This window comes from Thunnus albacares, chromosome 13 (genome assembly GCF_914725855.1).
Source record: "Thunnus albacares chromosome 13, fThuAlb1.1, whole genome shotgun sequence".
Classification (NCBI taxonomy): domain Eukaryota; kingdom Metazoa; phylum Chordata; class Actinopteri; order Scombriformes; family Scombridae; genus Thunnus; species Thunnus albacares.
In genome coordinates this window covers 30,030,691-30,045,616 of record NC_058118.1, presented here as the reverse complement: position 1 = coordinate 30,045,616, position 14,926 = coordinate 30,030,691, and the positions used below count along the sequence as shown (strand labels likewise).

General features: G+C 38.3%; 2 protein-coding genes across 11 annotated transcripts in view; one reads left to right on the top strand and one right to left on the bottom strand.

Annotated features, from left to right (window-relative positions):
• LOC122995631 (tumor necrosis factor receptor superfamily member 14-like) overlaps positions 1 to 14,926 on the top strand; it is a 214,228-nt gene that overhangs the window by 39,727 nt on the left and 159,575 nt on the right. The gene's annotated exons all lie outside the window — the stretch shown is intronic.
• Positions 1 to 14,926, bottom strand: part of LOC122995628 (tumor necrosis factor receptor superfamily member 14-like) — an 88,472-nt gene that overhangs the window by 20,905 nt on the left and 52,641 nt on the right. For 5 of the 10 annotated variants that reach the window (XM_044370952.1, XM_044370956.1, XM_044370957.1 and 2 more), the window contains 2 exons: positions 1,327 to 1,452; positions 208 to 363 (listed from right to left, as the gene is read on the bottom strand). The exons of 1 other annotated variant lie outside the window; for it this stretch is intronic. In XM_044370952.1, coding sequence (XP_044226887.1) covers positions 208 to 363; positions 1,327 to 1,452 — 282 coding nt within the window. Of the gene's footprint in view, positions 1 to 207; positions 364 to 1,326; positions 1,453 to 1,780; positions 1,875 to 4,458; positions 4,599 to 6,311; positions 6,703 to 7,834; positions 7,978 to 8,426; positions 8,512 to 10,655; positions 10,812 to 11,568; positions 11,695 to 12,022; positions 12,117 to 14,926 lie in introns of those variants that run through there. 4 more of the 10 variants (XM_044370962.1, XM_044370963.1, XM_044370954.1 and 1 more) reach the window with 4 other exon arrangements.

Genomic DNA, 14,926 nt, shown 5'->3' with positions numbered 1-14,926 from the left:
AAGTTCCAGTTGACAGCAACAAGTTGACTGGTCTGTGTTCAGTTGTGACTTTTTCTACAGAATTATTGAGCTGCTTTTTTCCTGCTATCTAGTGGACAGAAATCAATACGTGCAGCTTTAATAAGCAACTTGTTTGTCAGGTCATGGTGTTCCCATTTAAAAATTCAACTACAACTATAATCTTAAAGTCAGCAGGAGAAAACCAACCTTTTTGTCTGATGTATTGTCCTGGTTGACAGCTTGTGTGTTTCAGTGCTTTCACACAGCCGTCCTCTGTGGAGTCCATACAGTAGAATCCCTCCAGTGGTTGACAAACTGTATTTGATGTTGATGTACATGATGTCTTTATCTGCAGACCAGAACCTGTCAACACATACAGAGGTTACATATGAGATACTAAACTTCTCTTCTGTTCAATCTACTAGACAGCAACAGCATGCTGATCTTTTTTCTGACTTCAAGACAATCTTCAGTTTTTATGACATCTTTGGGAAATGTGAAACAATAGTTTCTCCCATTTATGAATTCATGAGAGAATATCTGCATAACTGAGGGCTGGAGAATAAAACCACCCGTACATATCACCCCGTGGAAATGTGATTTCTGTGAGGAGAGGTCGCTTCTAATATTACTGCAAGTCCCTCTGACACAAAATAGCTCACAGCTGTTTAAAAACTGAGGAAAAAAACAGACGACACCAAAGTCTCAGCTGATAACTTGCTCACAAAACCAAACAAAACAAACTTCAATATCAACGTCAGAATTTGGAAAGTGACAAACTTCTCATGTGACAACAACCTGTTGTGGCACTAAAACTGTCTCACTGGCAGCATTTCATCACATTTCTCTATGTGGTGTTTGTTTCTACATGCAGTCTGTAAGTTTAAGCAGTTATACTTAATTATAATGAAATAAATCATTGTATATATATTAATTAATTAAGCAGTAATGCTTCAACAGTGAGCAGTATGCTCCACACAAAAGAAAAAAGTGATTATTGATCAATCTCAGATTAAACTGAGAAAACAACAGCACAGATACAATCCTCTAATCATCATTTTCTTCATTGTTGTCATGTAGAAATTTAATGTTACAGTTTTATTGGGAAACTTGCTTGTTAGGCTCTAATTTCCACTGTGGAAGTTGTCTCAAGGCAGTAGACTCGTCATGCTGAGTCTCTGCATCTTCATAATGAAGCCGCCAACCAGACAGTTTATTCACTTCTTACAGCATTGACAGTGAGACTTGCAGTAAAAAAAGCTTCTTACTGGCCTTAAATCAATACTAAGGTTTAAATTTCTGTCAATAATATGAATGTAAATCTACCTGCATCACAGTTTGCACATGTAAAACACAAGCGTCGAGCAGTGGGATGATTCATGTAGGTTCCATCAGTGCAGGGCAGACAGGATGTACTTCTGAACTCTGCACAATCTGTTTTAACTCGACTTCCTGTGGAGAAGAAACAATTTATTATCATTATAATTATCATATTATTCACATTATATTTTAAATAATTGCTTTTCTCTCTCTGATCCCTCTTGTTCACCAGGTGACAAATATCGTACAAGCATTGTATCTTTCTGTAAATCTTCTGTCATGTCTGAATTAAGAAACAAGGAACATTTAGCTACGTAAAAGTCAGCTGTCAGAAAAAGCATCACTTTGTTTTACTGCTTATAAACAAGCAGTAAACTGTATTGATCAGCCCAGAAGTGATCAATTCTGTAAGTATTGTTGCTGACAAACATCCTGCTTTTATGTTTCAGTTAGATCTTACCAGCAGGACATCTAGGACAGCATCCTCCCCGTATTTCGTACTCTGTTGGATGACATGTGAGGGAATGTCCACTGAAGACTTTCAGTATTATTATCTGTGAAGAGTAAAAACAGTTTTTTGTCTCAGTGAAACCTGGTTGAAGTTAAGATATTGTTGAAAACTGTCCTGAATAACTTCCTGCTTTAAGCAGAGAAAGGCAGAATAAAAGACATGACATATACAACACATAACAATGAGGTGGAAAAGAAGAAATGGAGGAATAAAACATGTGATGGTGATAACTGAAAGTGAAGGGAAGGTCAGTGGAGGAGGATGTCAATGGAGGCAAGAAGAAGGAAGAGAGGACCTGAGGGGAGAAGATGACGGCCAGGTAGGACTGAAAAAAGAAGATGAAGATATGGAGACGAAGATGATTTCAGAAGACGACTGAACAGTAAAATGACCAAAGAACACTTTTTTCTTTCCACTTTATGACTAACTGATTTTTAACTTTAAACAATCATTTGTATTATTGAGGTTTTATATTTTTACACTTCTGAGCAGTTTAATGTTATTTGTACAGTTTTATTCACTATGTGTGAAGAAGCATTTTTGCACTTTCAAAAAGTGAAAAAAGTCCTTGATGTGAGACCAGTCCTACACTACTATATAACATAGTTACAATTACACATAATCATATGTCTTCAATAGCTTTAAATACATTTATAAACAGTTGTTATAAGTTGATATATAAATATCTTACAATTGTTCTTCATTATAAATGGTTTTAATCTCCAACCTAAAAAGGATTTGTACATGTGTGTAATCACTTCTTAATAGTTATCACACTATACATTTATCCTAAACTATTATAAGGACATATTTATCAACAATTCAAATCATAATTCATATTGTTGGCAATCCATCATCCATTCATCTATCTTTTGTGACAGCCCTCTTGACTTCCTGTTTGCGCTGCCCTCCCCTTTCAGGAGTGAATCAGGAAGTGCATCATTGATTATCACGTGTGCCTGCTGTTCCTCAGCTATATAAGCTGGTGGATTCAGTCAGGTTCTCTTTCTCTGCCTGGATGTATGGTTTGTGGTTTGGATTAGGTTTTTCCTTGTGTTCATTTTCATTGTTCACTACACTTCACTGTACACTCATCCAAACACTCAAAACACTACTGATGTTACTGATTTACAAACTTTATATTGTCATTGGTTGATTTATATTTTGTTAAATAAATCTTAAAAGTGTTGTCCTCTCCTCTTAGTTCTCCCCGTGAGCTGTGTCACTATGAATTCTTTAGTTTTCATAGTCTCTATCCTGATAGAATCTATTTTACTCCCACAGGATGTGACTGCATACAAGTGTGAGGTACACACCACAGGACTATGTGTGAAGAGGAAATGAAAGAACAGTTGCAGCAGAAAAAGCAGTTACACAAGCTCCCAATTCTGTGACACAAATGTCTTGTAATGTTTCTTAATCTCTTCTGTCTCCTTAACTGAACTGGTTAAATCCAGCAGAATGCTGCTACAAAAAAGTGAAAACTGTGCAAAAATGTTTGTTTTCTTATCTTATAAGATTGACACATGGGAAGAAGGACCAACACAGACAAAAAGTTTGTCCAAAAAAAAAAAAAGCCTAGTGTTGATAAAATGTCAGATTACTGAGGGATTGATTTGAAATCATCCTCAGAGCAGAGGAGCAGTAGAGCAAGAGAATGGCACTATCAACAACTAACTAGCTGAAGTGTACGAAGAAGCACGGCTCAATTGGGTAAAAGTCCTCCCCTTACTGCTAATGAGTATGAGGGGACAAGGCAAATCTAAAACAGGTTGGTCCTCATTTGAGATAATCACTGGAGACCCACGGACACAGGGATGTCTTCTCCTGGGCAGTTACAGCCCCTCAGGGGGGAAGAGTTTGATGATACTGTGCTAAACTACTGTATTAACCTCTCCAACTCTCTAAAGTCTGTCCATACTCAGGTGAAAGCAGCACTGCCAGCTCCCCTGCACTATCTGCAGTCAGGTGACTGGGTGGTGGTTAAGAACTGCAAACAGCAGAACTAGTGAAAACCACGCAGGACCAGTCCACTCCAGGTCCTACTGGTAACAAACTCTGCAGTGAAGATAGCAGAAAGAGCCACGTGGATCCACGCCAGCCATTGCAAAAGTAAAGTGAAAGCTTTCCAAAGCTGTTTTGCTTTAATAAATGAAGCATCATCATGTGTTAAATCATGTGTTCTAAATTTTGATGGCAAGATTTTCATTTTTACTGCAAATGTATCAGTTCTTCATATCGGTTATTGGTCTCCTTGATTACTAATATTCAGTATCGACCCTGAAAAAACATATCAGTCGACCCCTAGTGAATGCAGCATTCAGATTGTACTTAATGTGTTTGTGTAGATCTGTGTCAGTCCCCCAGATGGACAAATGTGTGAACAACTTAAACAACACAGTAAATTAAAGAGTGAGATGTGAGTATAATTGAAAGTGTAGACTACTTGAATTCTGGTGGAATTATAACTTGCATATGTATCAGGTCTCATTAGAGAGTAGTTTGAAAACATTATTAATATTACTAATATGTAATGCAGCTGATTTTGAGCTGTTGGATGTATCAGAGCTGTTCAACAACACATGACCCCCACCAGCCCCCCCTCCTTTTGTTATAAACTATTTTACCACCAAAGTTGCAGCTGTCAAAGGTTTTCTTCTCAAAGTCATTTTGTGGATCAAGTTGACAGTTTTGATGAGCTGAAGACATCATCTCACTGAGATTTGGGATGAAGAGAGATGTCACATCCAAATCTGAGGGACAGAATCTAGAAACAAAAAGAAAACATATAAATACTGCACTAAACAGTAAGTAACCTGGTTACTGTGGGTAAGAGATTAAGAGTAACTGGGTTAACAAGTAGATTTCTACTGGAAAACCTCTGATTTCTAGTCAGGTTTAAACTATCTGCACATGAAAAGCTGAAGAACTTATTTAAAGCAGGTTGAGCCTTTTTCTCTCCTTTGGTGAGATTAAACTGAACATTAAACTTCGGCTCATATTTCACATCACTTTCATTCTCAAAGGTTAAACTTCAGTCCTGTTTGTTTCCTATCAAAGCTCATTAAAACATATTACTGAGTCTTCAGAGACAAATGTCATTTAGAAAAATGTTGGTATGTCTTGTTTCTTGTTACTGGATAGTGTATTGAGCTGAACTCTTGGCTTTGACCATTTGCATTAATACTCCTTACTTACTTACTTACAGCACAGCTCAGACTTGAGAGAACAGAAAGACTTTAAACAGTGTGAGTATCATAAGTGGAAGATGACGAATGATATCAGAAGTGACTAAAACTGAAACTGACAGATTTAAATAGTTGAACAGCAGGTTAAAGGACATTTTAACTGTGTTAAAGTTTACAATGTTCTCTTACAAAACGTTATTAACAAAACCAATATAGGCAACAAGCAGCCAGACATCACAGCTTTAACAAAAGAAGTGTTGTATTATATCCAGGATCAAAACCACGGCTGTAATGTTACATTCATGTCGATTTAACGAGTCTTTATTAATTATATCACTGCATTATGTGCTGCTCCTCGCTGCTGGTACTGAACACAGACTGCTGGTGTACAAACAGTTTTCTAATATATTTTACGTACATGTTAGTAAAGTTAGCGACAGCACTTCAGAAAATGCTGAAATATTAATTAGCTACATAACTGATAAACAAGACCATTGTGCTGTTTTAATGCTCGGTAGAATCAAGTTTTCAGCGGCATCAACAGTGACACAAATACTGTAGTTTGAAACAACAACATAACATTTCAGCCAACTTACCCTCCTTACTGAGGTACATGGTCCAGAACGTTCACAGTCTTTTACTTCATGCTACTTTCTTTTTCTTTTACTTTTACTTCTGTTTCCTGGCATGATTCCCACCCCCAATATGTTGTCTGAACAGACTCCAAAGACGTCTGTGCATGATGTATAACCATAATTATATGTCATGCTCGGATCCTTCTGCCTCAGTGACGGAGGTGAGACTGACACTAGTCCTCTACCTGGTGATTAATGGTGGTTGGTGGTTTGAACAGATTCTTGGCTTCACTCAAAGTTAAAAGGAAAATCCAACCGTCACAGAGAGAGGAAGAGGGCAAAGGAGGCGCGATATCTTTCAAATATCGAGATAGTGACGTGCATGTGTCCGCCAGTCTCTACTGATACAGCCTACTGAGCTGTTCACATGAAAAGTGAATGAAAAGAGAGAGCAAGAGAGAGAGAGGGGTCTCTCACCTCCGCACAGCCCCCCCCCTTTATCCGTTGTCGGAAAGGTGAGGGGGAGGAGGGCTTACGAAGATGGAACATACAGTCACCCACCTGTCTAGTCAACAAGGTGAAGACAGGACCAGATTTGGTTATTGAACAGTAATCGTGTATATTTATTGGCCTTCAGATGCTTTTGAGACAGCAGACGGGTTGTGACATATAACCACAGATCCTAGACTAACTAGCAATACAAACAGCAGGTCGAGGTGAGCAGATATAAGAAAAACTTTAATAATTTCAAGCAAGATGCACAAAATGCTTTCTAGAGGCAAGAAGACAAACCTGATGTCAGGCTGTAAAGATGAATTCAGGAGCAACCAATCATAGTACTAGAAAAAGTTAAAAAAAGACTCACAATGAAATGATAATATCTGGAACAATGTAATGATATTTTAATAAAAACAACAGTAGCCTAAATGGAAGTAACAGTAATATCCCATCATTATAATAGTCGTAACGTCAGTTGCAGGTATTAAGTAAATTTTAATAGTCAGTAATCAAATCTGAGGTCATCTGAGAGCATCAACTGGAGCCTGTGGAGTTTCTTCATCTTTATTCTTCATCAAAAGTGAGAAGGGTACAAGAATTTCTCCATCAACTGGTGACCACAGTTTGCAGGTACGGGAAAAAAGAAAAAACAATTAATTAGTCAAATATGAAATTGGTAAAGTAGTAAATTGTATGTAGAATTTCATGTTATGAGTCTTACTGTTAGTGTGAAGAAAAATATCAAGATGTACATTTTTATATGTAGGATCTAAACTTCAGGGACGCACTGATGGAGGTCCAGACATGACCGACCACATTCAATACAGTCTTCCACTCTGCTCTGTATATTATTTGTAGTGAGCTACTTTTGAAGCACTTAACTACATTTACATGCATTTCCTAAATGTGCTTCACCATAAATACACTTTAATGTGAAGGCAGTGGTAGACCTTTATTGTGAAACCTGAAGTGTACATGTGTGGTTAGTTAAAGAGCTGACTGGTTCCAGTCTAATACCTAGTGGTTTAAAGGTTGACTTCCTCCTCTCTCTACTTCCAGCCAGGATGTTGTGAATGACTCTCCTGTGAGATACTGTAAAATGTATCTTGCAAGTGTGTATACAGGAAGAGATTTGTATTTTGGTTTATTTTTGTTTTGAGTAGATAATTTAGTATAATTGTGTGTGTTATTTTGCTGTTAGTCCACCCTGAAGCCAAAATGTCCCTAATAACTGAGTGAATAAATACTTTTGAGGGCTGTAATCCTTGTTGCTGGTGCTTCTTGGGAGTTGGGAAGAGGGGAGTCTCATTTCTATGTTGCACCAGGGTTTCCCCTACATTAGTGTGTAACAATAGTTAAGAAGCTGTTTAGCAGTTACAGCCTCATGTTAACTTACTAAGAATGGTCCCAGTGGCTTCCTGAGGTAGTATACAGATGTTAAATGTGTAACAAAGACTGTCCTGGTGTTGGATCAGTACTCTGTATTGGCATATACTCTGGGTTTAGGTACTGGAATCAAATCAGTAGAGAAGAATTTGGATCAGTGCATCCCTAGTGAACTTTCTATCTAAGTATTTATGAAGAATAACTTGACAGGTTGCACATATCAGTTGTTATTCACCTGCCTGACATCCAAAATAAAGCACAATATTAGCACCAACAGTTAGTGAGCTTTAGTTGAGTCCACTGGAGGCGAGGAGGATATTAGACAAATTAGGTGAAGATGCAAAACAAGCACTAACCTCTGCTCACAAGCCAGGCAAGTGTTAGTGAGAAAACCATTAACAATGGTGAAAATAAAGAGTAATGATTTCTTGATGCACTTCTGCAGACGACATCATTTATCTGGTTTCCTTCTTTGACCATCACTTCAGTTTCTGAGCAACTGTTGGATGAGAAAAGTAAAAGACTGCTTTATTTCTTTGTTATTGGATTCCAATGGAATGGGACTAACCCCCACACCTTTTGGTCTGCCACAGCACCCCCCCAACTTAAGACTCTTATATTATTTCTATCTCTGTCACATGGTCACTGTTTGTCTATCATGCATTGTCTTATATGTCCTGTTTGTATGTCCTTTTACTATGCCTGCCTCATGAGTTGCTCCTCAGAGATGAATGAAGTTTTTTTTAATTGAAGTGAATTTAATTGGCAATGTCTTGAATATTCCCATGCATGATGATTTGTTCCATTGATGCAAAAAACCCAGTGCACACTTGTAATGATCAGAGTTATATAGCAGGGAAAAAAAATCTTCTTATGCTTTGCTTTTTGTGCTTTTAGAGAATAAATGAATGAATAATCAATGAATAATTGAATAGAAAAGTGTCTTACATTGTCCAAGCTGTGCAGTTCACACCATCCAGTGAAAAATAGCCCGGCTGACAGTCGTCACACACTGTATCAGTGCTGCTGGTTCCTTAGAGAAAGAGACACATCTGAGATTACTCACCATCACTGATCATTCACTGACAGAACAGTCTGACTTTGACGTTTGTTACCAGGTTGTTTTATCCTCTGACCAGGTGCACAGTGTGTGTTTCTCTGTCAAATTGCATCCAGACATGACATCATCACTGTCATCACATCTGTCTGATTTCATTTCAGTGAAGCTGAAGCTGACACTTGAAAATCACACATCCAATAATAGTCCTTTGTTTAATAATGATTGTTGACAAGTTTTTATATTTCACCATCTTGTCATTCTTGAGCAACGATGGAATCAGATTCATAACCAAACTACTGTTTGAGAGAAAACTACAATGATCCAAATGTCATCAGCTTCACTGCTTCATGCAAATACTTTCAATACTAAAGATATTTATGCTAATATGTTCATGCCAGTAAACAACTAGATTGTCAACAAATTGTATAAGTTTCATTTTAAAACTTTCAAACTTTTGTCTTTTGACCAATGTAACATCCATTTTGTCTGGTGAAGGTAGTTATGACATGAAAACAAGGAAAGTGATTCATGAAGAGAAAACTTTGTTTTCGTGTCCAAATAAAACAAATCTGTCCTGACAGAAAGAGCAAGATTCCTCTGCTTTTGTCTGCTGTTGAATCAATGTTGTCCACAACGTCCCTGCAGGTGTGTCAGGCTCCTCACCTTCACCATATAGAGCAAACTTTCTCTATGACTATTACAACAGGAACAGAAACCTTCCTAACTAGATAAAGACTGGATCAGAACGGCTGCTGTCTCTGACTCACCTACGTTTCAATCGCCAGACAAAGTCCAAAACAGAAATGACCAATCAGACGTTTCTGTTTTGGCACCATGTCCTATCTGAATGCTGCTGTGAGGGCTGCAGCATGGCAGGTACTAGTGAGCACAGGACACCAACAACTGAAATGCTTCTAGAAGCATGAGGCTTTCAAACCAGTGGTGTAGTGGTGTCTTGGCAGGGTAGACTGTGGTCCATGCAGGTCTAGCTTTACATACACACAACGACACCTCTGTTCCAAACAGTGAACAGATTGGAGAACAAACAGAAGTTGGAGAGCTGCTACTATCTTTTTCAAACACCTCAGTCACTCTTAAGAGGAAAGAAGGTATATTTGAAGACAGGTTGTCAAAGGTGGAAATGAACTAATATATGAAAATGGTGCAGACTGTCCATTGTACCAGAGCAGCTTTTGGCTCTGGTCCCCCATGGACCAATCAGCCCCTCAGTCAGACTGATCATGTTGAGGGCTGACAAGATGTGAAAGAGCTTCGTAGACTTCACCCCAGAATTGACCTCCTGACCTTTGTGTAGTGCACCTGTGTAGCAGAGTGTGGGAGTCACTGAACAGCCTTTCAAGACAAAGTAGAGCTTGAAGGTTCATCACTGCCCTTGGAAATAGAAGAATGACAACAAGTCTGTGTGAAGGATCTACTAAGTGGACATTTTATGCAGCTTGTCCCATCTTTAGTTGTCATGGAGATGGTTCAGTTGTTGACACATGACGTATCACATGGTCAGTGGACAACTGGAGGTCAAGGACGCTTCAAATTTGACCAAAGACCATCTTTAAACAGAGACAGTGGTCACCATCTGCCCCCAAATACAACCACCTGTTATCACATGACCAAAGTTCCATACTTAGGTCACATGATAACAACTGAACCATCTCCATGACAACTGAGTGAACTCCATTCACTGATGAAGGCCACAAGATGTGGCTGAAAGCTCCAGATTTCTTCAAAAAAGTAGATTATGAAAACAATTTATATTGAATAAGTGTAGAAGCCAAGATAGTATCTTAGGTTTTTACACAGGCCTTGTTTGTACCTTTATATGTTAAAATCATGTTTACTTCACATATACTGCACATAGTCACTAATCAACTACGATGGTTTTACTGGTGCAAAAGTTCCACTTGACAGCAACAAGTTGACTGGTCTGTGTTCAGTTGTGACTTTTTCTACAGAATTATTGAGCTGCTTTTTTCCTGCTATCTAGTGGACAGAAATCAATACGTGCAGCTTTAATAAGCAACTTGTTTGTCAGGTCATGGTGTTCCCATTTAAAACTTCAACTACAACTATAATCTTAAAGTCAGCATGAGAAAACCAACCTTTTTGTCTGATGTATTGTCCTGGTTGACAGCTTGTGTGTTTCAGTGCTTTCACACAGCCGTCCTCTGTGGAGTCCATACAGTAGAATCCCTCCAGTGGTTGACAAACTGTATTTGATGTTGATGTACATGATGTCTTTATCTGCAGACCAGAACCTGTCAACACATACAGAGGTTACATATGAGATACTAAACTTCTCTTCTGTTCAATCTACTAGACAGCAACAGCATGCTGATCTTTTTTCTGACTTCAAGACAATCTTCAGCTTTTATGACATCTTTGGGAAATGTGAAACAATAGTTTCTCCCATTTATGAATTCATGGGAAAATATCTGCATAACTGAGGGCTGGAGAATAAAACCACCCGTACATATCACCCCGTGGAAATGTGATTTCTGTGAGGAGAGGTCGCTTCTAATATTACTGCAAGTCCCTCTGACACAAAATAGCTTACAGTAGCTTACACAATTATATATATTAATTATTTATACTTATATAAATGATTATATATAGTTATTAATCAATTGAGCAGTAATGCCTCAACAGTGGGCAGTATGCTCCACACAAAAGAAAAAAGTGATTATTGATCAATCTCAGATTAAACTGAGAAAACAACAGCACAGATACAATCCTCTAATCATCATTTTCCTCATTGTTGTCATGTAGAAATTTAATGTTACAGTTTTATTGGGAAACTTGCTTGTTAGGCTCTAATTTCCACTGTGGAAGTTGTCTCAAGGCAGTAGACTCGTCATGCTGAGTCTCTGCATCTTCATAATGAAGCCGCCAACCAGACAGTTTATTCACTTCTTACAGCATTGACAGTGAGACTTGCAGTAAAAAAAGCTTCTTACTGGCCTTAAATCAATACTAAGGTTTCAATTTCTGTCAATAATATGAATATAAATCTACCTGCATCACAGTTTGCACAGGTAAAACACTGTTTAAGTCCAGTGGGATGATTCATGTAGGTTTCATCAGTGCAGGGCAGACAGGATGTACTTCTGATCTTTGTACAATCTGTTTCAACTCGACTTCCTGTGGAGAAGAAACAATTTATTATCATTATAATTATCATATTATTCACATTATATTTTAAATAATTGCTTTTCTCTCTCTGATCCCTCTTGTTCACCAGGTGACAAATATCCTACAAGCATTGTATCTTTCTGTAAATCTTCTGTCATGTCTGAATTAAGAAACAAGGAACATTTAGCTACGTAAAAGTCAGCTGTCAGAAAAAGCATCACTTTGTTTTACTGCTTATAAACAAGCAGTAAACTGTATTGATCAGCCCAGAAGTGATCAATTCTGTAAGTATCATTGCTGGCAAACATCCTGCTTTTATGTTTCAGTTAGATCTTACCAGCAAGACATCTAGGACAGCATTCTTCTCCTATTTGGTACTCTGCTGGACGACATGTGAGGGAATGTCCACTGAAGACTTTCAGTATTATTATCTGTGAAAAGTAAAAACAGTTTTTTGTCTCAGTGAAACCTGGTTGAAGTTAAGATATTGTTGAAAACTGTCCTGAATAACTTCCTGCTTTAAGCAGAGAAAGGCAGAATAAAAGACATGACATATACAACACATAACAATGAGGTGGAAAAGAAGAAATGGAGGAATAAAACATGTGATGGTGATAACTGAAAGTGAAGGGAAGGTCAGTGGAGGAGGATGTCAATGGAGGCAAGAAGAAGGAAGATTCTTTCAGATTTCAGGAAAGCATCTGAAATATGTCAGAGACACTGATTCACTGATTTCTTTTAAGGGGCCACAAGCCAAAAAGTTTGGGAACCACTGGTTTAATGATTAGCAAAGTGCTGTAATTTATAAACTAATCATTATTGTTATGTTATTTTATGAAAAAATTTAATCTGAAAAGTAATAAAGCTGTTAAATAAATGTAGTGGAGTAGAAAGTACAATATTTCCCTCTGAAACGTAGTAGAGTGGAAGTATAAAGTAACATAAAATGAAAAACGAAAAATGAAAAAGTACACACAAAAATCACAAAAGAGCGTTATGAGTCAGCGTTTAATTCGGCGTGTATCTGATCCACCAACCAACACGTATTTTAGTGAGAAATCTTAATTTTGTAGACAGTTCGCCTTTCATTCCCGTCGTCTTCTCCCACTAAAATACCATAGTTAACTAAAGGAGGCTGGGAGCAAGTTGATGTGACAAAATGTAAAGTTTATACAGAAATACGTTTATCATTATGGATTATATTGATGCTGAATTGACAATAAGAACGTTGACATATGAGGCCTTTTATGTTATGTTTCTAGTTATGTGTTTCTGCGGACATGTAAGGAATTGTTAATACGTCCTATTTCTTAAAGGGAGTTTGGCGTGATATTTTCCCCGGAGAGCACAGGGAGCTTCAGTTTAATTCAAACTGCTCACCACTACAGATAAGTTACTGCTAAAGTATGATAAGCTTGACTGACGTTAACTGCTGTTAGTTATTGGTTTGATTAATGGTTTAATAATGTGTGTTTGTATTGATTACTGACGGTGGCTGATCAGGCTAATTATCAGCTAACTGTACTCAGTTTCTAATGGTGGTTTACAGTAAATGGTTTCCCTTTGTGTGTGTGTGGTTTTTTTTAAACTACTTCTCTAAAACCATGTTCCTAATGAAACTTAAAACAGTCTCGTTGCCCTTTAGCTTGAGCTTCCCTGTTTATAAGTCACATGAACATGTATTCACCCAATAAAAGGAATATTTATCTGTGTAATGGCAATTTTCATTTTTCGATGTCCTTTCTTTCCCTGTTTTTCCAGTTTGCCATTACTACACAGGTAGGTTAGGTTAGGAGTGATCTTACGCAGATTCAAAAACAGATTTTCCAGTCCGTTGGCTGCCGTTTAGTTTGTTGTTTTATTGAAGTCTTTGTACATGTCATGAACATACCAGGTTTCTGTCCTGCCAGCTGTAGTGTGCGTCTGTTCCCGATCTGGTAAGAACTGTATGTGCTCCACCTGCCTGTGCCTCCCGTTTCCTGTCACCTATGCCCCTAAATATACAACCCTGTGCATCTAATGACCGCCACCCAGTGTCCAAAATAATACTGCAAGTTATAACTAAACAAATGACATGCCAACAATCAACATAAATGGCTCCTACAATCTGTATATGACCTCTTTCTGTCAGCTGCTGTGTGTCTGCAGTGTATTTAATGTCAGTTGGAGGCATTAAACCTGTGACCTTCTGCCTTTGTATAATTATCCAGACTGCTGCTGTTTCATGCTGTTTGCAGGGTTTAAAAACAGAAATACTCCAACATCCAGCAGCTGAAAGTGCTGTGTCCAGATAGTTAATGGTTAAAGGTGGTTTCTGTGAGTAGGTATATAAACTGTGTAGCTGTTTTAATGTTGTAAAAATACCTCGTTTTCACATAAGGGCAGCTGTGGCCAAAAGCGACTTCTGTTGCTGCTCCATTGTTCAACAGTTTTCTTCTTGTACATTTCCACCAGGAACAGAACAGGAAATCTCTCTATATAAAGCAAGGAATCTCTGTCTGTCTGTCTGTCTGTATATATGTATAAATGTATGTATGTCCTTCACATCTCTCAAGAACTGTTCATCCGATCTACTTCACACTTGGCGGGTGCATTGCCGGGGATACAAAGAAGTGCATTGTCGAAATTTGGTGCAATTTGGACACACAGCACATTTAATATTAATAAACTTGAAATAAACACGTGAACAGTGAGCCCTCACTCTGCAGCAGCGGGGCGGGGCTTCTGGGCTCTGCTACTGTAAGTCATGGTCAGAGCTGTACAACCCTGCCATGACAGAGAGGAGGGGACGACATCTCCCTTTGTTTTATAACGTTAGAAGTTAGGCTTTGTTGTAGGTTTCCTGGCTCATTTTTTAAAAGTCTAGAGAAAAAGAGAGAGAGAGATGACTAGCGAACTGAGTGCACGAGCGAGCGACAGAGAGACGGTGCTGGTGAGCAGATACAGCAGTGGAAAGCTTTCTCTGACAGAGACAGCGTGTGAATAACAGAAATGAAACGTTGGGTTTCCGGACACATTTTAAAAAAGACAAGAGTAAAAGAGAGAGAGAGGGCGAGGGAACTGAGAGCTGAAGGGGAACTCTGATAAAGAGTGAACGGGCGTTGTCCCGGTAACCAAGGTCAGGGAGATGGCCCTAGACTCCCTAGACAACACAGATAGGTGAATGTGTAGATTCATGGGCATAATCAGACATTCAAACCAGAATGTGCTGTTGGTGACCTGAAGGTCCATGCAATGTGAG